The 25,007-nt window shown below is 34.8% G+C and overlaps 1 protein-coding gene across 2 annotated transcripts in view; it reads left to right on the forward strand.

Annotated features, from left to right (window-relative positions):
• Nucleotides 1-25,007, forward strand: part of cemip2 (cell migration inducing hyaluronidase 2) — a 180,536-nt gene that overhangs the window by 67,958 nt on the left and 87,571 nt on the right. For both annotated transcript variants that reach the window (XM_039750731.1, XM_039750732.1), the window contains exons 7-12: nucleotides 1-84; nucleotides 985-1,194; nucleotides 4,795-5,000; nucleotides 7,092-7,161; nucleotides 19,277-19,405; nucleotides 22,935-23,023. The exon at nucleotides 1-84 is cut by the window's left edge and continues 86 nt beyond it. In XM_039750731.1, the coding sequence (XP_039606665.1) occupies nucleotides 1-84; nucleotides 985-1,194; nucleotides 4,795-5,000; nucleotides 7,092-7,161; nucleotides 19,277-19,405; nucleotides 22,935-23,023 (788 nt within the window). The remainder of the gene's footprint in view (nucleotides 85-984; nucleotides 1,195-4,794; nucleotides 5,001-7,091; nucleotides 7,162-19,276; nucleotides 19,406-22,934; nucleotides 23,024-25,007) is intronic.

Genomic DNA, 25,007 nt, shown 5'->3' on the forward strand with positions numbered 1-25,007 from the left:
ATCTATGGGGAGACTGAAGATTCCTGCTATGGTGATAACTTATGCCAGTTCTTCAATTATGATACTTTTGGTGGACACATTAAGGTTGGCAAATGTTACCAAAGTAAACGTTTTAAAATATTTTAGCTTTATGTTAACAATTTTATATATGTAATTGTACTTATTTTGTATTGCTTTTGAAGAAAAATACTTGTCTATTTTAATACTCCTATTTCAACCAATATTTTTAAGAGTTTGTTTATAATGAACCTTACCCTATTAGAACAAGGTAGCACACTGTAGCACTTAAAGGCGTTCTGCTCTTAAACGGGCAGAATCACACTAAGTACATTTTTAAAGGGCTGAATAAAATTTATAAGTCTTTGGAAAAATCTATCGGATTCACAGAACATCTAAAACATTTTTTTAAAGCAACTGAACTCTTTATAAAGTATGTTCTTAAAGTGTTTAAACTTTAATACAGGGTTTTGGTTTTCTTCATTTTTGTCTTGCAGTTTCTGGGTATGGCTATTTTATATTTGCTTTGTTGGATTTTTCCATGTCAAAATTTATGATTGGCTTTAGTTTCTTAAACTGTTCACTCACTGCCAATGTTCCATGCTGCAGTTGTTCCAAGGATAATGGCTGAACACAGATACCATATCCCTTGATACTGGTACTGTATATTAGTCTTTGCCAAACTAAAAAGCAAGACATGCAGAACATTGCATTAATACTTAAACAGTAAAGCATGAATGTATGATCTCATGTTGCCAAAATTCTCTGTAGTGATTAACTGCCAGGAGCTTAAATTTGAGTCAGATTCTGGAGATGTGCATAAAGCAGAGAACAGACTTGGCTATGCAATCAAGTTTGTCTTTACTTGCCCTCAGCACAATTATAAAGTGATAGCTAAGTTATTACTTAAATAAGTTATTGATTTTATATTGATATGAAGTATATTATGTGAAGAAGGACATTAACACATAATTGTGTCTTTTGTAGATTACTAAGAATTTCACATCTGTTCACTTATCCTATGTTGAGTTAAAGAGCTTGGGTCAGCAAGTCATGGGCAGTTATCCTATCCACTTCCACCTTTGTGGTGATGTGGATGAGAAGGGAGGTTACAGTATACCCACATACCTTGAAGGCCTTGCTATCCACCATTCCTTCTCTCGCTGTGTTACTATTCATGCCACTAATGGCCTTTTGGTAAGTATATTTTCTAAAGTCTGAGATTTTATTTGAAGTGAAGACTACTGGATATTATTGAAGCAATGAATTTAAGATTTAGCTTTCTCCCCTGCTTTATCAAAGCTGCATTATGGCAACAATCTGATCATATGTTATTAAAATTGTATTACAGTTGTTTGTGGAATTAATCATATACTAATTGCCATAGCAAATGGGGACATGTATAATAATGTTTCTGGTTGCAGATCAGTATTAAAGTTTACATCCTTTAAAATACTGTTTAAATTTAAGGTTTAAATGGAAATTATGAGTGAGCATGGATGCCCAAAGGTATCCCTTTTTATTATTGTGTTTTATTTAATATACGTATGGCGTGATAATTTTCTTTTCCAACAAACGTTTTAAGGAAGAAGCAATATAATGGGTGTGTACATGGAGGTGATTTGCACAAAAAGGCAGATTTATCATAATGAACAATTAACATTAATACACTAAGCAGTAAAATGTTGTGAGAGAAAACTAATTAAAACATTTTTTTATTTGTATATACAGTTAAACTTTGTCTTTTGTTTGTTTCCAAATGACAGAAAAAGATGAAGAAAGGTTAATTGTACTTGATGTAACCATTAATAAATGTACAGTATATTGCCAGTTTCCAATCTGCTTTTGTTTAATGTGCACAATAATAACAGTTTATGTATTACTAGCAAAATACCTGCACTTCGCAGTGGAAAAGTAGTGTGTTAAAGAAGTTATGAAATAGAAAAGGAAACATTTTAAAAATAACGTAATATCCCTGACCATCTCATGAATCTAAGATGTTTAACAGGCATTCCCGGTATTAAGTTGTGGATTTGCCTGCGAATATTTAGCGGCAGCGTGTCTATGAACATAATTTAAACTTAAGCTTTACACCTTGCTTTCCTGTTAATATGTCTACAAAGGCTTGTTCAGCTTAAGAGGGTTGTTCCTTTCTTACTGCATCAATAAACAGCTTGTCTTCCTCTTTATCTGACACATCACACACTGCATGCACGGGTTTACCTTTCCCAGTCCTGCAAACTTTAGCGAAGTGGTGCAATTTACCACATTTTTTACACTGTCTTCCTTTAGCTGGACATTGACTTTTTCCACCGTGTGGTTTGTTTCCGCAGTAAGTGAACTTATGAATATGCGTGTATGCGTCAGTCGCTTCATATTCTGTTGCTGCCGTCTCAATTGTGTAATGTGTTTTTTGTTCATCGCTCTTTGGAGCTTTTGCTTGTTGTCTGCGTACTGAGTTCACAGTCAGTTCACATGAGCCGCTCGAAGCACGTGCATCGAAGGTTCTCAGCTATGCTTGTCCTATCTCGTGCGATCTTGCGATGTCCTTGGCTTCATTTAATGTTAGCTCAGACCTGGCACTTAAAAGTTTCTCTCGCACTTAGGCTGAGTTTGTGCCAAACACTATTCTATCCCTGACCATCTCATCTTTGTTTGTATAAGTACAGTCCTTCACCCGCGAATATTTAACGACAGCGTGTCTATTGGATTGCGATTGCTGCTGATGGATGGCCTTATATGTGCAGGCACTCAATTACGTGGGAGGTGTGCTGATGCGGGATGCAACTCCGCCTCACACGGCAACCGAGCTGCAGGCTATGGCCGTATATATGTATGTAAGTAGGTTCCAGTTATGACCGTTGCACGTAGAATTTCGAAATGAAACCTGCTTAACTTTTGTAAGTAAGCTGTAAGAAATTTCAGCCTTCTACCTACACGAGAAGTTGGAGAATTAGTGATCAGTGAGTCAGTCAGTCAGTCATTGAGGGCTTTGCCTTTTATTAGTATAGATGCAGCTTGAGCCTGTTTCAGATATTCTGTTGAATAGTTTGAATTTTTCATTTACCCAAGTTTACTTTAGAAAAAGTCGGTGAAGGCTTACTGATTCACTGATAATAAAAGAAGCTATTTTTGGCATTTTAACTGTTCAAAAAACAAAACTACTGTGGTATAAATTATTTGGTATACCTCATGTGGTTTCCTCCATTTATTTGTCTTAGTTTACACAATCCATTGATTAAGCCCCTAAGCTTGATCCCTTGTTTATTACATTTTGCATCAGAGCCTGAGAACTGTTAGTTAAAATATCAGTAATATGAATGTGGAATGTTATGCGTCTTTTTTACTGTGTGTGATGAAAGTATTTAGTTGTCCTGAGGCATATGGCTTTAAATTAAAAATTAGTTAAAGAGTTTACAACATGCAGGGTAGCTTAATGTCTTTTCCAGGTTCCAAATATTGAGCAGCTACCGAGTTGGCAAAGTAGGATTCAGCATGAGTCAAATGCTTTACAAAAGAAATTTCTCAGTCCAATGAATTTTGATTTAAAAGGATTTAGTGAAAATCTATAAAAGAAGCAAATCACAAAATTTCAGAAAAAAAGTTATTACACTCGCAGAATAAAAGGCAAAAAGGAAGAAAAGTTTCTTCTACAGTCTTATTTTTCTGATGTTAAACTTCAGTTACTTTCTATACTTAAAGGCTGTGATGCTTCTCAATGGCAAACTTACATAGGCTTCAAGTAGTACGTTCTGTATATATGTATGGTACGGTTTGAAACTGTTTGCCCTCCATGCCTTATCAACTGCAAGGTAGATCACAAACTGGGCCTATTCTGTAGTCCGAGGGACAATAAAAATTAGAATGTTGCATTTATAGTTTAGTTTGTGGGGTTTATAATAGAACCTCCCGTCATCTATGCTCTTATATATTTAGGTAAAAATTTTAACATTACGAAGAAAATGCTTCTATCAATTTAACATAACATTACTAATTAATAAATGACACTTCGTCGGTATGTACCATTGGTTTGTATCATCAAAGTTGTTGCTGAATCAAACTATATATTTATTTCAAGGTTTATGTTAATTTTTAGACTGATTTTTCTTTCCTGACTAGCAGTGATTTAATCCTGTCATTACTGTCCCTTTTCTCTATTATTTTGTATACATTTTCCTTTTACTTATATTTGTTGTAAGCTAGAAAATTTTATTATCTAAACGAGGATAACGAAAACAAACAGAATGCTTCATTAACAACAGATTATGGTTACTGGTGGGATGAAATTTTGCTTTTGGATATCTTAACATAACTATAATCCATTTGGGACACAACTGAAATGGCAGAAAGCAAAATAATTACTTTGGTTATTGGCTTTTTATACCAATTAAGAATATAGTATGTTAATATGTGAGCTAGTATTAACATATCAATGCAAAAAATGGACAAGCAGACAGTTAGGTCAGTATTTACCTGTATGTATTTTAAATTTAGCATTGTCAGAATAATTTCAGAAGAACCTGGTGACATAATCTTAAACATGTTTTATATATTTCAGACAAATACTGACCTCGGGTTGCATAGGGACTACAGGTCTTTAACAGGCTAAGCTATTTTCTTCTGTGAACTATTTAGCTGAGCTGATTTTTTTTATATAGTATTAATCAGATTTCATTACAGTTTCTTGTACAATGCCAGCTTTTGCCTTTTCTTCCTGCCACTTCAGAAATTAGTTCAAACTTGATTATAATTCCCCTTTTCCCTAAAAGATTTAATGACTTCATTGTTCTTCCACAGATTAAAGACACCATTGGTTATGATGCCTTGGGACATTGTTTTTTCCTAGAGGATGGAATTGAACAAAGAAACACTCTGTACCACAACCTTGGGCTTGTCACCAAACCTGGCACGCTTTTACCCACAGATAGAAATGACTTTATGTGTACTTCCATCAGAAACAAAGTTCATGGAAAGTATATTCCAGTGCCAGCAACAGATTGCAAGTGAGTAAAATCTGGTGGATTTTTTTTCTTTTTGTTTTCTACAGTAACAGCTGCCTCATTCAGGCTTTATTCATTTATGAAAATAATTTTGCATGTAAGCATAATTTTTGGGAGCTGATATACCTCCTTTAACCACCTTATGATCCTACACCTACTTTAAGCATCTATAGTTGAATAATGCTAGCATTGCTCTCCTTATATTTACTATCATTAAATCCTAAGAAATTAGACTTGCATTTCAGTACAACTTTAAGTTAAGAGTGCTTTAGTTATCTTAGGTATGGTTGACATGTTTCAATTCTTGCATGCGTCTGTCTGTCTAAATTCTTCAAAAAAGCTGTACATCAGGCAAATGAAAAACTTTTTTGTGGACAGTATTTTGCTCAAACCTTCAGTTTGTTAAAAAGTGGCTTACTAGAGGTAGTTCTCCAAAAATGAAAACCTCTTTATCTGCCCTTTTCACTTCTTTGGATAGGCTCCAGCTCCACATAACACTAAAATTGGGTTAAAGGGATTCAGGAAATGGATGGATTGCTGAAATTAACATTGGGGGCTATCCATCAGTCACTCATTCACCTACACCTCAACACATATTAACATAGTACACATGTCTTTCAAATTTTACAAGAATATCAGAGCATCCAGCGGAAAAACATGCAGAAAAGGAGACAACATGCAAACTCCGTAGGAGAAGCAGCCAGATTTAAACCAGACTCGGGATTCTGTGAGACTACATGCTGACCTCTCCACCACCATAACGTTATTAATTGCTACAGATATATAAAGGAAAAATTAAAAAGACCTCTTCCATTTCCTTTAGTACAGTAAATTTCTTCATATTTGTAGTATTTTATGTTGTAAAGACCATTTTAGTTAAGGTACACACATCACTGTGAAAACTGGCAGCTAATGCTATTAATAGTGGTTTTGAAAATTTACATTGAAAATCTGGCTTTGCATTTTACTACATGTTGATGCTTTTGACAAATTGTTATAATTTCTTTTGATTTTTATGTAACTGATTCTTTTAAACTACGCAATTCTGTGTCACAAATCAAGGATATAAGTTACAAAATTGAGTTTCTCTAGTTGGGTTGCTGAATTATATAAACTGTGTAATTTGAATTGAAAACATATGAGCCAAAAATTCATTTTTGGAAAATAATTGCTGGTTTTATTGATGTTTTATAATATCCTCTGCTATGATGCTGCTAATGCCTCGCAGTTAGGAGATATGGGTTGCATGTTCTCCCCGTGTCTGCGTGGGTTTTCTCCGGGTACTCTGGTTTCCTCCCACAGTCCAAAGACATGCAGGTTAGGTGGAATGGTGATTCTAAATTATCCCTACTGTGTGCTTGGTGTGTGTGTGTGTGTGTGTGTGTGTGTGGGTATATGTGTCCTGCGGTGGGTTGGCGCCCTGCCCAGGATTTGTTCCTGCCTTGTGCCCTGTGTTGGCTGGGATTGGCTCCAGCAGACCCCCGTAACCCTGTGGTTGGATAATGGATGGATGATGCTGCTTAATTGTGAATTAGTTGTGTGTTCTGTTATACTGAATATCTCTATAATTCCTTAAATACCTATATTTAAATTGGGATTTTATTCTCTAAAGCACTGTTTTTTAATGGTGTAAAAAAGTTGAGCATTTTGTAATTTTTTACATTAGAGCTAATTGGAGAAATACTATACACCATTTTTTTTTACATTTTATTCAAAGGTATTTTAAGATGATGTGTAAATTCAGTTATAATTATGTAATTTTTTTTTACTTTGTGTACTGTGTTTTCAAGAAGGTGATTATTCTATCCAGCCATTTGGTGAAATAGGTTTCCTTCAAGCTACAGTAAAATTGATATTAGTCCCAAAAGAACTTAATGACCGATTTCATTTAACCTGACTTACTATGGATAGTTTGTCCTAGCATACAGTAACATTTTTTTGTTATGTGCTGTCGATGCTTGAATTAAATTCTGAGTGAGATTGAATTTTAGTTTACTTCATGTTCAAAACCTACTTGTATGTTTTACATTTGCTTTATATTATTTGATCTGCTGTAGTTTTAAATGTTTCTTTACAAATTTTTGTTTGTTACAGAGCAGTCTCTACTTTTTGGATTGCAAATCCCAATAATAATTTAATCAGCAATGCAGCTGCTGGTTCTCAGGTAAGAGAAAATTGAAGAGAAAATTTAAATAATGTCTTTTTTTTTTTAAACAACTATCCCTTTTTCGAATTACTTTTTAAAAACACACTCTAATAATGAATGTCAATTTAAACCTATTCATTCTTTATGCATTAAATTTGAATATAATTCAGCTAAGCTTTTTGCTTGGGATGCAAAGCCTTGTGCAGTCAAAAAAACAAAAAAAAACATGTTAGTGCTGCACAGCGGGTAGGGACTGCACAAGAGAGTGAAAGTGCTCAGCTGACATCACGGGAAATGCTCCATTTACCGTGCTTACAGGCATTCCCTGAGTGCCGAAACATAGGAGTTCTCTTACTGCTCATTGCATAGAAGAGACTGCTTCTGAGGGCCTTTGTAATTCAAACATTGCAGATACGTGGTTGGCATTGCAGATACGTGGTTGCCAATTAACAGTTTCCACATTACAAAATGTGCAAGCTGGAATTGTTTATGGTGAGAATCCGTGACAGTTCTACACTTGGAGGAGCTAACTTAATCTTTTTTTTTTCCTTCTATTACCTTCAAGATTTGATTTCAAATGCTTACTAAAAACTTCAGTTTTTTCAGAACGCACATTTTCTTTCCCTTATTTGACCCCTGCATTTAACATCTTTAGAATATCAAATAAAAAGCACTGTTGAGAAAATATTTTAGTTTTCTCATTCTCATGATGTTTTATTAGTTTTTACTGTTTTCCCTGGTAAAGCAAGCTAACAGTTCAGCTAACTCTCAAAGCAACACTTCTGTGTTTAGCACTGTATTATGTATATCAATTTACATTTTAGCTGTTCTTCAATAAGATGCTAATTTCTACGTAATTTATGTGATAACATGTTTCCTTTAAATTTTTCACCGTTTTCTCTTTTAAATTCCCAAATTTCTTTTACTTCAGTTTTTTTATATCCAACTTGCATAATGTAAGAGCATCCCAATTACCTTGCATTTATTTTATACTAGCAAAATACCCGCGCTTCGCAGCGGAGAAGTAGTGTGTTAAAGAAGCAATGAAAAAGAAAAGGAAACATTTTGAAAATAACGTAACATGATTGTCAATGTAATTGTTTTGTCACTGTTGTGAGTGATGAGTGTTGCTGTCATATATATATATATATATATATATATATATATATATATACACATATATACACATACATATACATACACACATACATACATACACACACATATATACACACAAATATATATATATATATATATATATATATATACACACACACATATATACATATATATATATACATATACATACATATCTACATATATACACACACAGCTATTTCAGTATCAGTGCAATACGCTGCTTGTTAAAACGGATAACTCCGCTCTTACGTGCAAGTCTGCGTGGATATTATGAACTATCGTATTTGTTCAAGTTCTATTTAAATTTTAAATAGAAGGAATTTTTATTTAGTCGACAGAAATCTCTTTGGTAGGAATGGTAAAACAGACAGGAATATTATTCTGAATAAATCAACTCAAACCTTAAACAACTTATAATATTTTGCTCTCCATAAAAATATATCCTGTCTAAATTATACAAGTTAGAAATAAAGTAAGCGTTAAAAGAACAAACATTCAAATTTCTTTACTCTTATGTAATTTTATATAAAAATAAACTTAGATTTTAAATATCCCAAAAGATTTTGCTCTCCATAAAATATATCCTGTCAAAATTATACAAATTCAAATATGAACATGCTGCATAACAAAACCTGGAAATATAAATAAAATGTGTTCCTTTCAGCAATAACAAATCAAATCATTCAGTTGTCTTTGCTCATATGTCATTTTAGAGCTGGACGCCTGGCATCTTTTTTTGGCAACAAGTTCGTTTCTGTTTGGTGTGAGGTTCTGTGTTGTGGAGATTCTCAGGATGGATTGCAGGTGCTCATCAGTGAGGCGACTCCTGTGTGCTGTTTTGTTAGTCTTTATCACTGAGAAGAGCTTCTCACACAGATATGTGCTACCAAACATGCACAAGGTTCGAGCCGCATGTAGACGGACTTTTTGTTCTTCAAAGTCACCAAAGCGCCGTGCAAACTCAGTGCGCTCAGTTTATCAGCAAAGTGCGTGTTTGGGAACACCGTAGTGACGACTTGGTTTAACATTACTTGGCAACAGGGAAAGTGGGGCAAATTGCACTGGTGCATTTGTGTCTCCCATAAAAGCAGCTTCACTTGAAATCACTTTGTGATTGTGCACGGGTAAAACGTCCGCTGAAGTGTCAGATTCTTATTTAATTCTTCTGCTTTCTGTATCTTCTGCATTGCATTCAGGTTACCCTGATGTTTTGTCTCATAGTGCCGTCTTAGATTAAATTCTGTAATTACAGCCACATTAGCTCCACAAATGAGACACACGGGTTCAGTAAACATATACTCAGCCTCCCATCGGTTTTAAAGGCTCTATTTTCAGAATCAACTTTTCTCTTCAGCATCGTGTGAGCTAGCTTCGCAATAACTTGCAGCATCATAAGCTAGACTTGATTAACGGTAAGTGTTCGGCAAGGCAGCTGAAGCGCTGCATTATGGGATCTGTAGTTTATTGTGTTACCAGCGCTTCATATACCCGGCCATTAATAACAATAATACAGTATATAAAATGATCTCAGGGCGGATATAATTACGCCGGGCGGATGTGGCCTGCGCCCTTGAGTTTGACACATATGGACTAAATAGAACTTGAAAAGATATATTTTTCAAATGTGATCGCGCAATTCAGATAGAGTTGACGCACTACAGCCTGCATGCCTCAATAAGTCATCCTCCCTCGCTCTTACTTTTTACCGTTCATCTAATGAATACACTGAGTATGGCTTTACCAAAACAATCATTGATGGAATAAAGTATCCATTATTCGAGTATGTAGATCGGGATATATATATACATATATATATACCCGTATCGCAGCGAGAAGTAGTGTGTTAAAAAGCTAGAAAAGAAAAGGGAACATTTTAAAAATAACGTAACATGACTGTCAATATACAGTATTTGTTTTGTGTGTTACTGAGTGTTGCTGTCATCAAGGATTTGATTATCATTATTTCTTTCAATCAGGTTGTATTTGTAGGATGTGTTGTGTTCAAGTTACATTCCGTGTTTGTCAATCGTTGTAAAGATGACAGGTTTCATTCATCGATTCGTTTCTTACTGCATCAATAAACAGCTCGTCTTCTTCTTTATCTGAGACCTGACACACTGCATGCACGGGTTTTTTACACTGTCTTCCTTTAGCGGGACATTGACTTTTTCCACCGTGTGCTTTGTTTCGCAGTAGCTGGATTTATGAATATGCTTGTATGTATCAGGCGCTTCATATTTTTGCTGCCTTTTCAATTGTGTAATTCGGTTTTGTTCAGCGCTCTTTGGAACTGTTGCTTTTATCTGTGCACTCGTCAGTTCCGTGAGCCGCTCGGTGTACATGCATCGAAGGTTCCCAGCTGTGCTGGTGCCATCTCGTGCTATGTCCATGGCTGTATTTAATGTTACCTTAGTCCTGGCACTTAAAACTTTCTCTCGCAGTTTCGCTGAGTTTGTGTCAAACACCACCCTGACCATCTCATCTTCCTCTGCATAAGCACAGTCCTTCACCCGTGAATATTTAGTGGGAGTTTGCTATTGGATTGCCGCTGACGGACGGCCTTATATGGGCAGGCACTAAATTACAAATGCCAGCGGCAGCCTGTCTATGAACTTAATTTAAAGTGTAGGTTTACATCGTGCTTTGTTTCCGAAGTAGCAGAACTCATGAATATGGTTGTATATGTCACTCGCTCGCTTCTTATTGTTTCGCTGCCTTCTCAATTATATAATGCATGTTTTCTTCAGCGCTTTTTGGAGGTCTTCCTGGTTTTCTATGTACTGCGTGATTATGTGAAGGCGTGATGATGTCACACGAAACTCCCCACGGCGTTCAAGCTCATCTCCATTACAGTAAATGGAGAAAACAGCTTCAAGTTATGACCATTACGCGTAGAATTTCGATATAAAACCTGCCCAACTTTTGTAAGGAAGCTGTAAGGAATGAACCTGCCAAATTTCAGCCTTCCACCCACATGGGAAGTTGGAGAATTAGTGATGAGTGAGTAAGTGAGTGAGGGCTTTGCCTTTTATTAGTATAGATTTCAAATGTTAACAGCCATTTGACAGAAGCAACATTTTGTTTTTTTTCTTTTTCTAATTTTGAACTCTGTCTTGCTCCGTTCTAAATACCACAACAGGCTCAGCTTTTGCTTTCTTCAATTTTTGTACTACTGATTGACACTTCTGCCTCTATTCAAAAATGAGAATAAGAAACTGAGTTGAGAAACTACTAGGCCTCTTTTTTTTTTCTTCTTCTTTCTATGACATTTTACACTTACAAAATTTTATACATTCCTTAATCATTATAATTCTGTTTCCCAATATCACAAAAGAAGCGCTGCTCACTGCACCAAATGTTTTACAGTGGAAAGGGTTTTGAGAACATCTCTTCTTTAAACATAAACATCTTTTCTATAGTGTGTAGATTTTTTTACTGTGGACCCACAATATAAAGTCTAATTCTTTATATTGTAATAACTGTATCAATTCTTATACAGTCTGAACTTTACTCTCTGTTGTGCTACTGTATCACTTTATTGGAGTGTTCCCCACATCCACTGAGCTAACTTATGTACTTGGCCCCAGTGACAGAGTAAACAGACATACAAGATAGAGAATTAGGCTGTTAATTTCCTTTTATATTGTAATATTCAGAATATCAATACTTTATAATTGTGTATGCCAAAGAAAAAGAGAATTCAAAAGAGACAATCCACATTGTACAACTTGGTGCTGCTAGATGTTAATCTTTTCAGGCGGCTCTTATCTTGTGTTGCTGTACGGTATCTTTACTGCTATACACATGTCTCAGTTATGATGGTACTAGAAGACAACGCATATTATTCTCTGCTCTTTTAAAGCTAAATTGTGTTTGTCTATTTCCTTATTTCCAAAAGATCGTGGTTGTTTTATTACCTAGGACTTATGTATCTAGCTTACTGTCCCTCGAAGCACTACATTAGCCTCTTATATAATTTTTTAGGTGTAGTATTCTTTATAGATTTTTTATATGTTACATACCTCATGCACTTTGTAGTGGTGGCCAAGAAAAATATTTAATCTCATATTTTCAGAATGGAGAGAAAGAAATATACATGCATCACATAACAGATGGCAATAGAGACCAGTGTTGTACAACAGTTTGCAATGTGAAAACTGTCCATGGAAAACAGAAAAAACAAAATCCTTGTATTACTCTTGTTGCATATTCCATTGTCTTTTAGCTCATGACCTGCAAAGCATATCCTTTTTTTTTTGCTGTTGTGACGGTCCGGGTTGGCTCCACACTCTCTTGTTACTTCCAGTAGCCTCTTCAACCCGTAACTGTTGATAGTCATAGACCAAGATGACCCGAGCAAATAAGGACACATACATTCAGCAATGGGTTAGTGTATAATTGTTCCAAGCTTTAATTAAAAATTAAACAAAATGAAAGAACAGTAAATAATAAATAAGTAATCCATAAAAAGAGTGAAAGTTTTGGTAGAAATGACCATTGAGGTCATTTTAAACAGGAAGGTGGAATTCTAAATCACTGAATCATATGCAGTAATCCCTCGCTATATCGCGCTTCGACTTTCGCGGCTTCACTGTATCACGGATTTTAAATGTAAGCACATCTAAATATATATCACGGATTTTTCGCTGCTTCGCGGATTTCTGTGGACAATGGGTCTTTTAATTTATGGTACATGCTTCCTCAGTTTGCTTGCCCAGTTGATTTCATACAAGGGACGTTATTGGCGGATGGCTTAGAAGCTACCCAATCAGAGCATGTATTACATATTAACTAAAACTCATCAATGATATAAGATATGCTTCCCGCACGGTGCTTGATTGTTTGCTTCTCTCTATATCTCTCACTCTCTCTGCCTGACAGAGGGGGTGTGAGCAGAGGGGCTGTTTGCACAGTGGCTGTTTGCCTAGAAGATATGGACGCTACTCTACAAAATGCCACTTTATCGCGGTGCTTCTGCATACTTAAAAGCTCGTATTGATTTTTTGATTGTTTGCTTTTCTTAGCGAGCGCTCTTTCTGACATTCTCTGCTCCTCATGGCGCTCCTTTGAAGAGAAGATACTGTATGTTTGCATACTTTTAATTGTGAGAAAGAACTGCCATCTCTGTCTTGTCATGGAGCACAGTTTAAACTTTTGACTAAAAGGTGTTAATTCATGCCTAGAGAGCTCTAATAATGTTAACAGTGTGGGAGAGTTTAAAAGGGCTTAAAATATATAAAAAGAACCATACAAACATATGGTTTCTACTTTGCGGATTTTCACCTGTCGCGGGAGGGTCTGGAACGCAACCCCCGCTATCGAGGAGGGATTACTGTACTGTAATTATTATTACACAGCTATGTAACAAAGACATTTAACCATGGAGCAAGTGCTTAAACTAGGAAGTGGTTTGGTTTATATTACGTTTCTTATCATCTATGCAAAATATTCTCCTCCTTCTAGTTCTTCCTACCATTACCTGTTGTCTAAGCCCAACATTATCAAATGCCTATTACCTAACCTTATGTCCATTATCTGACTGAAACTTGCAAACATTATTCCTTACCCTGTGCAGGTGCCTGAGATTTATTCATTGGTTGATTCCCACATTTAAATTGGAAGCAGGAGAACCCACACTTAAGATACTGGGACGCTTAAATGAATACTTGCTTGTTGCATAAGCATCCCTCAAGGCTAAAGTTTAAACCCTAAGACAATGGCGCTTAGTTTTTTACTTTACTCACATATACTATTCTTGGCTTGTCATCGCCTCATGCTACTATCTAAGCAGGGAGGCAGAGAAGTAAAAGCAAAGCTGCTAGAAGTAAAAGCAAGTGGCCTTGAGCTGATAAGGACAGGCAGTTTTCTAGCTATTTGGAAGAAACCGGCTCAGGCTTTTCATATTTAACTCTAACATAACCTAAAGCTAGCTGAAAGCTGACAGGACATAGTCAACAAAGTAGTTTTATTAGGGATATAAATACTAATTTTATAATTTAACCACTTGTATTTGAATAATTAAACAGATATTTAAAGAAATTAATCTGGGATACTCATAAATCATTTAAAGATGTCTTTAAAATAAAGTGATACTTATTAATGAAATCTGTTCATCACTTCATATCTTTAAGTAAACAATAAGTGAATTAATAATGTCATTATTGGCTGGAGTGGCAGACCATAAACCTATGGCATTTACACATGCTGTCATACTTAAACATCAAAATAGTACATTTAGGGTTTATATACTTTTTATACAGTTATCTAAATAGCCATTTTTATTAAATTATTGATAAATATTTTGGCACTTCCATAATTAACTTTTCAATGAAAGTGAAGTATTTTTAGGATTGGTTTGGGTACCTTATCATTTAAAAAAAGAGAATGGTACTGTTAATGTTTCTATGTTCAGTGATGCAGCCAAACACAGGGGATGCAAAGGGATTCTTCTTCTTTATATGGTTACCACAAACTATATGCTACCGAGTTAACAAGCACACATCTTTACAGTGCCTAAAAAAAGTAGTCTGGTTTAAACCTGTTTGCAGATATCTGTTTTCACATTGAACTTAAAGTGTCTTTTTTGTAGAACAGTTTCAAAAATGCCAAATTAAATCCACCTTAATTCAGTGATGTATAACAAAATGTGAAAACTACAAAGGAGGTGAATACTTTTTATCGGCACTGCATATAGCAGTCAGATACAATACAAAGATCACATAATGTCATACACAACATTTTGAAATAATAGTTGCTTCATATAATATATTAGAAAAGCATCTTTAAATCATTTATAGATCTTTTTAAATTATATCAAGATGGGGGTAAGTGAAAGATGGCTAAATCATTTACAGATTTTGGTTATTCACTTAAGATTGTCTTTAATTATTTCAAGATATATCTAACTCATTCAAAGATCTGTTAAATAGCTAAAGATGGTAAAATATCTTTTAACAGCAAATTGAATTAAAATATTTTAAGATAAATTATCATTTAGAGATATCTTAAATAACAACCATAATATAAATAATGTAATATATAAATCATTTATTTTTTTAAAATCAAATTTATTAAGCTATCTGAAACTGACCTGCAGATATATGACAGATATTTTGCAGTTAAATGATTTTGACATATCTTTAAGGAGTTCATAACGTTTTTAAATTTAATTAACAATGTTTCTAAATGATAATTCAGTTTGCTGTATTACTTGAGACTATCGCCTAGGAAGCTATTAGTTTTTATCTTGTCAGTTGATAGTGATTATTGTTAAATGTGTGCTGGATAAATGTGTAACACAAAGTCTCACACCCCTGTTGAGTACAAAAAGAGCAAAATGTGCACACTGACTTTGACAGAGCAGCTCCGTACTGTGCTAAATCTACAACCATATTAGACACCGCCTTCTGGGAGCACCATTACTTTGTAGTCCTCTGACTGGAAGGGGTGGAGGCCGTTGCCTTCATTGGGTGTAGTTGTGGAAAATGTGGGACTAGAAAGAGATGATACCTTTAGCGACAGTGCCCCCTCTCATCTGAGGATGGTATTGCTTACCTCAGATGAACCTGGAAAGTGACCCTCTGAAACACTTGTGTGAAATTGTACTGTCCTGAATTGCCAGTGCATCTCATTTGCTTTTGTCTCTTAGAAAAGTCCTTCTGCATTCTTTGAGCAGTCTGCTTATGTGGTTGGAGTGCAGTTTTTTTGGGTGTGGCAGGATATTTGCTACAGGCATAAATGCAAAAAAAGAGGAAAAATAAACCTGTGTATGTATTGCATGCATGTATTTCATATTGTATGTAAAACAATCGCAGCATAAGATTTTGCTTTTACTCTGTTTTCCTTTGTAGGATGTTTTTTTAAATAATTTGCAGGACATTTCAGATAATTCAGTAGATATATGTGAATCCATATGAAATTGCATTCTAAAGTAAAGCACATTTTATTCATTTTATAAAATAATTAGTCTGCTTTTGCATTTTATAATGAGGCTAATTGGTACCAGGATCCAAATTTGAGGAAAAGCCTTAAACATAAAGAATACGTCCACTTTGAAGTAGTAAAGGTTTCAATTTAAGAAAACATGCTTCTGTGTTTCTAAAGCATGCTTGTGACAACAAAAGTAAACTGGAAATAATACAATTTATCACAGATTCTTGGTACTATTTTCTCGAGGTAATGATATTTTTCTTGCTCACTTCTCTGCTTACAGTGGTGTTCATGGGTGGAGTTTTGACAACCCATGGTGTGTCATTTGCACTTAATGGAAAAAAAATGCTCTGAAAATAAAAAGTTGTAGGATAGAGCTTATTGAAACCCCACAAACTTAATACAGAATTTTTTTAATGCATGATGACTTTCTTGCTGAGATTCTGGTAATGAAATGAACCAAGGATATTTTTGATTGAAAACACACTGACACTCACTCACTAACATCAAACAGTTTTTAATTACAAGAGGAGAACATGCAAACTCCTTGTAGAACCTATTACTGTTAGTCAGGATTGACAACTCTGTGCTACCACTCTGCCTATACTAAGAAATCTGTGTTAAACATTAAGATAATTAAACTTGGTTGAATTCACATTGCAAAAGCAGCCCTAATGCTCATCCCTTACAATTGATTAGTGCCCTATCCGTGTATTGTATCTGCCTCATATCTGATGCATGCTGAGTAGGCTCTAGCTGTCCTGCGACCCATCCATCTTCCTAACAAGCTTGTCCTGTGCAGGATCACTCTCAAATATTATTATTATTATTATTATTATTATTTGTGTTGTTATTATTGTGCCTATAGTGGAAATAAGTATATGAGTAGGTTAATGAATGGGAAGATAGTGAGGAAAATAATTATAGTGATGATGTTGTTATTGTTGTTATTATTATCTACTGGAATATTATTATCCAGGTGTTGTTTGTGCCTTGTGCCCTATGATTCCTGGAATAGGCTCTAGCTGCCTCACGACCCTGCCCTGGATATGTGGGTTAGGAAGATTTAGTATTATTATTATTATTGTTGTTGTTTATTCTAATTATTAAAAATATAGTGGAGAAAAATGTATGAAAAGATTATTAGATGAAACATATTGAGGAAGCTATAATTGCCATTATTATTTTTATTGGGCGGCACAGTGGTAGCCATACTTGTGCAATATATGTGTCATCTCAAGATATGAATCAATATTCAATAACATTTTTGGCCTGTAAAAATGGACATACATAGTAAGTAAGTTTAGTAAGAAATTTCTTTACATTTGGACATTTTTGCCAAATAGCTCCATTATGAAACTTAGGAGCAGACAAGTAACTTTAAAATTTATTAAAATATGCTCCATCACAGAACACTGGTTCCTTTGGCAAACTAATATATACCATGATTGTGAAGAAATAACTTTGACTTGAAAAATACCAAACTTATCTTTTAAATTTGCAAAATGACTGCTTTCACAAACATTATAGTTAACAGACTAGCAGAATACTCATATGAGTACAGTATTAAGACTTCTTAATCTAATACACATTGTTTATATAGACAAAGTTATTGAAGTTAATTAAGTATCTTAAACAAGTTAGAAAATGTACATATGGTGTAATCAGGTGCTTTCAATTACTTAACTGTTTTAAAAGTTGTAGAATGTTAATTTGTTTTCTTCATTTATTTCTTTAGAGTGACAGATGTTACGTTTTGTTAGTTAATCTTTTATATTAATGAGTAATATCCAAAATAACAGTTTTAATAGAATGTATTTACATGTATTACTTGAGTACAAAAAATATATTTTTATAGACAGTATTTTACAATATTGTGTACAGTACTTAAAAATAGAGTTCAGATAGGTGGTTGAATTACTTTCATACATGCCAGATTCCAGCTCAAGTGATGTTAAAATTCAATTGTTTGTACTATAAATAGTTGTTTGTGGATAGTTTATAGCTTGGGTTCTTAACCTGAGGTCCATAGACCACTAGGGGGTCCATGGATAGGTTCCATGGGGTCCATGAGGGTCATATAAAAATTAACATTTATATTCACTATACAGCCCAATACTGTACTGATTTAGAGTAGATGTAGTAGTAGCAGTAGTAGTAGTAATGGTAGTAGATCTGTTTTAATTTGCACAAGAGGATTGTATTTCATAATTATAAGGAGTGGCCATTACTTTTTACATAAAAAAGAGTGTTTTTTTTTTTTAGATTGTTTACTTTTAAGTTTAATAATACATTGTGTATGTGATATATGTATGAGGCAATCAAATCTTCTACTTGGGCATGCACATCTCTACCAGCATTTCACTAAATTGTACTGTTGTACATGGAGACATATAATATATATATATATATATATATATATAAATAAATAAAAGCCTGGTCAAGCTAAATTTAAAACAGCAATTATTGATACCAATTACTGATCCATAATTGAGGGCACATTTATTTGTTTTAGGACAGGTAAGTTTGAAAATTCAACTTTTTTTTTTTTTAATAGGAGTATTTCAAAAATATGTACAAGTGTATTATATTCAAGATGTGTCATTATCTCAAAGAATAAGTGTGCCACATTTTAGTAAACGCTGCGAGCTGAGTCATTTCGTGTAGATAGATGAACATTAATGACAATGGCATTAGGTGTTTTTTTGCATTAAATGTAAACACACCTAGAAATGATGCTATCTTTGAATGAGCTTGTGGTTTTCCATCCATGCGCTCATTATCGAGCCTGAAAAATCTTGTCCTGAGGCATCTGTTGCATGCATGAAACAACCTAATCAATCACAGGACACACTCATACAGTAAAAGATAATTCTCCACCAGGTTTTTCTTACTGAATCCAAGAATCCCTTTGGTTAAATATTGGACCTTATATGCTGAAAATATTAATCACATTTCCGTCAAAGTTGCATTTTTTAGATTAATACATTTTTAAAAACTGTGTAATATTCAGGAACTGTAGAAATTTTTTTTTTAAAGTCAAAAAGATATTTCACATTCCTAGGACACTGGGATATGGTACCTGTTTCACAACATGTCGACAGGAGATACACATGGATTGGTCCCAGAGACAAAGGCTGAGCTCACTCCTCTAGGAATCTTCTACAATAACAGAGTGCATTCCAATTTTAAGGTAATTGCAATTAAAAGCTACAGATATTTTTATATGTAGGGGTGTGTGTGTGTGTGTGTGTGGAAAGGCTTCTATGTTCTCTACTAACCATGTGGTATCTTCACTAATACTATCCTTTTGCCAGCTGTACACTATTCACAGTCTAAGGGCATGTATTTAGTTGTTATTGTGAATCAGGTATATCATAATCTTCCTTTTAAGAACACCATACATATTGTTAAATTAGAGAAATTAATCTAAAGACATTGTCAGAACCTTTAATTGTGAATAACCTACTATAGAAACTTTTGATCACTCAGTTGTTTCCATGTTAGCCTTTTACAATAGTCATTTTAGACACATCATTTGTTTGTGTGTTTATTTTTTTATCTCTTATCATCTAATTATCTAAGCATTATATTAGTCAAAATCCTTGCATTTTGTCATGATTTTTTAATTTGTCAGATGACTAACTTTAACCTGACTGAACTAAAAGAAGAACTATGTAATTGTGCTGTCAGTGTGTATGGTAGTGTGCGACAATGTTTCCTTTGCATTAACTTCTTTTCCTTTACTTTTGATGGCCAGGCCTTGTCAGATCTGATCCCCTTAATTGTGTCACTGCTGGTCCTCTTAATTGCGTCACTGTGGCTACAGACTTTATTTCAGTCCATTTTTGTTGGTCTTCTTTTAAAGCTAATTTCTATTGATAACTGATAATTGACTTTTAGTTAAATGCCTTTGCCATCACAGTGATTACCAGCAGTTTGCATTTATTTTCTCTGTCATATTCTGCTAAGGTATTTAATGCTTTTAACGCTTTTTTTGATGCTTATTCATTCTCCACATTTCCTCTTGTTAAGAATGTAAATTCTTCATTGTAACTATTCTTTCTTCCTTAAGGACATACTATAAGTAATTTGACAAACTAAAAAGACCATTCAGTCCATCAAGTGTGTTTGTTTGTCTAATAGCTAAACTGCTTTAATATCACATCCAGATACTTCTTAAAGTTCCGTGGCTTCTGTAGTTTGTTCATAATTCCCAAACCTCTTTGCGTAGAGAAGTGCTTTCTGGCTTCAGTCCTTAATTTCCACACCTTAATTTAAGTGAAGTAAAAGTGTAAATAAAAGGTCACTGGCAGCTATTTAGCCAATTTTATGTTATTTACACCTGTGCATTTAGTAAATTACAGTTAGGTTCATAAATATTTGGACAGAGACAACTTTTTTCTAATTTTGGTTCTGTGCATTAAAACAATGATTTTTAAATGAAACCACTGATGCAGTTGAAGTGCAGACTTTCAGCTTTAATTCAGTGGCAACTAAATGATTTTTTAACACAATCCCTTCATTTCAGGGGCTCAAAAGTAATTGGACAAATTAAATAAGTGGAAATAAAATGTTCATTTCTAATACTTGGTTGAAAACCCTTTGCTGGCAATGACAGCCTGAAGTCTTGAACTCATGGACATTGCCAGATGCTGGGTTTGCTCCTTTTTAATGCTCTGCCAGGCCTTTACTGCAGCGGCTTTCAGTTGCTGTTTGTTTGTGGGCCTTTCTGTCTGAAGTTTAGTCTTCAACAAGTGAAATGCATGCTCAATTGGGTTAAGATCAGGTGACTGACTTGGCCATTCAAGAATTTTCCACTTCTTTGCTTTAATAAACTTCTGGGTTTGCTTTGGCTGTATGTTTTGGGCCGTTGTCCATCAGTATCGTGAAACGCCGCCCAATCATTTTGACTGCATTTAGTTAGATTTGAGCAGACAGTATGTCTCTGATCACCTCAGAATTCATTTGGCTGCTTCTGTCCTGTGTCACATTATCAATAAACACTAGTGTCCCAGTGCCACTGGCAGCCATTCATGCCCAAGCCATCACACTGCCTCCACCATGTTTTACAAATGATGTGGTATGCTTTGGATAATGAGCTGTTCCACGCCTTCTCCATACTTTTTTTGCCATCATTCTTGTAGCTGTTGATCTTGGTTTCATCTGTCCAAAGAAGTTTTTTCCAGAACTGTGCTGGCTTTTTTAGATGTTCTTTAGCAAAGTCCAATCTAGCCTTTCTATTTTTGAGGCTTATGAGTGGCTTGCACTTTGCAGTCTGTATTTACTTTCATGTAGTCTTCTCTTTATGGTAGACTTGGATATCGATACGCCCTACCCCCTGGAGAGTGTTGGTCACTTGGTTAGCTGTTGTGAAGGGGTTTCTCTTCACCATGGAAATGATTCTGCGATCATCCAGCACTGTTGTCTTCCATAGACGTCCAGGTCTTTTTGCATTGCTGAGTTCACCAGTGCTTGTTTTCTCTCTCAGGATTTACCAAACTGCAGATTTTGACACTCGTAATATTGTAGCATTTTCTCGAATGGGTTTTTTCTGTTTTCGCAGCTTAAGGATGGCTTCTTTTACCTGCATGGAGAGCTCCTTTGACCGCATGTTGTCTGTTCCATGCAAAATCTTCCACATTCAAGCACCATACCTCAAATCAACTCCAGGCCTTTTATCTGCTTGATTGATAATGACATAACGGACTTGCCCACACCTGCCCATTAAGTAGCCTTTGAGTCAATTGTCCAATTACTTTTGAGCCCCTGAAATGAAGGGATTGTGTTAAAAAAATGCTTTAGTTGCCTCACATTTTTATGTAATCTTTTTGTTCAACCCACTGAATTAAAGCTGAAAGTCTGCACTTCAACTGCATCTGATTTGTTTCATTTAAAATTCATTGTGGTTATGTACAGAACCAAAATTAGAAAAAATTTGAAAAATATTGCTCCAAATAATAATTTTATTACACTGTTAGTTAAGTAAGTAAACATAGGTGGAAATTTTGTAACCAAATGAAAACAGGATCAAGCCATCTAATTGAGAAATTAACAAACCTCTTCTAGGCCGCTAGTTTATGGCTAAGTTAAATTTACAGATAGATAGCTACAGTAATACTTTATTTGTCTAGGACATTTGAAGCAGTTTTTGTTTAAACCTAATGGGACAAATATTTTATTCCTTTATTTTAATCCCTGTCCAGGGATTATTCCCGCCTTGTGCCCTATGCTTTCTAAAATAGGCTTCAGTTTGTCCATGACCCCGCTCAGGATAAGGCAGGATTACAGCAGCGTTTCTCAACCTTTAAGTATTTGCGTCCCGAGTTTTCATAGCAGTTTTAATCGCGTCTCCCTAACGTTTTTTTGAAAGGAGCCCACCAATACCAATTTGTTCTTTTTTAATTAATGATGTATCATAGATGCATATTTTATTATACCTACTTATCTACTTTATCTAACTGTATTTTTCTAGTATCAGAATTTAGTTTAAGTTAATTTGTTCTGGTTTCAATAGATGTATTTTTCATATTTTTGATTCTTGTTTTTTTTCACATCTTCGTGCCCCCCTTTTTGTTACTTCGCGCCCCACAGTTTGAGAACCACTGGATTAGAGGATGTATAGATGAGTGGCATTTAAGTTTGTTACTTGTGTCTTGAAGAATTTCAAGCATTTTTATAATAATATTTCTGAAATTTTCCTGCTTATTTGTATCATTCAGGCGGGACTATTTATTGATAAAGGAGTAAAAACTACAAATGCAAGTGCCTTAGACCCAAGAGAATATCTTTGTTTAGACAACAATGCCAGGTAAGTTCACATCATTTGCTTCTTAAACTTGCATTACAGATAAAATTTACTTAGAGATCAAGACACACCATCCACTTGTAATGTGCTTCTTCAGTTCATGTTTGCAAGTCGTATAGTGTGCAAGAATGATATACAAAGATTGATATTATCTCTAACCCAGGATTGCAATGTATTTGAACATTTTATATATTCTCTCTCTCTCTCTCTCTCTCTCTCTCTCTCTCTCTATATATATATATATATATATATATATATATATATATATATATATATATATATATATATATATATATATATATATATATATATATATATATATATATATATATATATATATATATATATAATATATATATATATATATAATAATATATATATATATAATATAATATATATATATATATATATATATATATATAATATATATATATATATATATATATATATATATATATCTCTACAAACCGGATTCCAAAAAAGTTGGGACACTAAACAAATTGTGAATAAAAACTGAATGCAATGATGTGGAGATGGCAAATGTCAATATTTTATTTGTAATAGAACGTAGATGACAGATCAAACGTTTAATCCAAGTAAATGTATCATTTTAAAGGAAAAATATGTTGATTCAAAATTTCACGGTGCCAACAAATCCCAAAAAAGTTGGGACAAGTAGCAATAAGAGGCTGGAAAAGTAAATTTGAGCATAACGAAGAGCTGGAAGACCAATAAACACTATTTAGGTCAATTGGCAACATGATTGGGTATAAAAAGAGCTTCTCAGAGTGGCAGTGTCTCTCAGAAGCCAAGGTGTTACCCAGCGAAAAATTGCAAAGACTTTGCATCTATCATCATCAACTGTGCATAACATCATCCAAGATTCAGAGAATCTGGAACAATCTCTGTGCGTAAGGGTCAAGGTTATAAAACCATACTGGATGCCCGTGATCTCCGGGCCCTTAAACGACACTGCACCACAAACAGGAATGCTACTGTAAAGGAAATCACAGAATGGGCTCAGGAATACTTCCAGAAACCATTGTCAGTGAACACAATCCACCGCGCATCCGGTGCCAGCTGAAACTCTACAGTGCAAAGAAGAAGCCATTTCTAAGCAAGATCCACAAGCTCAGGCGTTTTCACTGGGCCAGGGATCATTTAAAATGGAGTGTGGCAAAATGGAAGACTGTTCTGTGGTCAGACGAGTCACGATTCAAAGTTCTTTTTGGAAATCTGGGACGCCATGTCATCCAGACCAAAGAGGACAAGGACAACCCAAGTTGTTATCAACGCTCAGTTCAGAAGCCTGCATCTCTGATGGTATGGGGTTGCATGAGTGTGTGTGGCATGGGCAGCTTGCATGTCTGGAAAGGCACCATCAATGCAGAAAAATATATTCAGGTTCTAGAACAACATATGTTCCCATCTAGACGTCATCTCTTTCAGGGAAGACCCTGCATTTTTCAACAAGATAATGCCAGACCACATTCTGCATCAATCACAACATCATGGCTGCGTAGGAGAAGGATCCGGTACTGAAATGGCCAGTCTGCAGTCCAGATCTTTCACCTATAGAGAACATTTGGCGATCATAAAGAGGAAGGTGCTACAAAGAAGGCCCAAGACGATTGAACAGTTAGAGGCCTGTATTAGACAATAATGGGAGAGCATTCCTATTTCTAAACTTGAGAAACTGGTCTCCTCGGTCCCCAGACGTCTGTTAAGTGTTGTAAAAAGAGTGGGAGATGCCACACAGTGGTGAAAATGGCCTTGTCCCAACTTTTTTGGGATTTGTTGACACCATGAAATTCTGAATCAACATATTTTTCCCTTAAAATGATACATTTTCTCAGTTTCAACTTTTGTTCAGTGATTTATGTTCTATTCTGAATAAAATATTAGAAGTTGGCACCTCCACATCATTGCATTCAGTTTTTATTCACAATTTGTATAGTGTCCCAACTTTTTTGGAATCCGGTTTGTA

Source organism: Polypterus senegalus, chromosome 4 (genome assembly GCF_016835505.1).
Source record: "Polypterus senegalus isolate Bchr_013 chromosome 4, ASM1683550v1, whole genome shotgun sequence".
NCBI lineage: Eukaryota > Metazoa > Chordata > Cladistia > Polypteriformes > Polypteridae > Polypterus > Polypterus senegalus.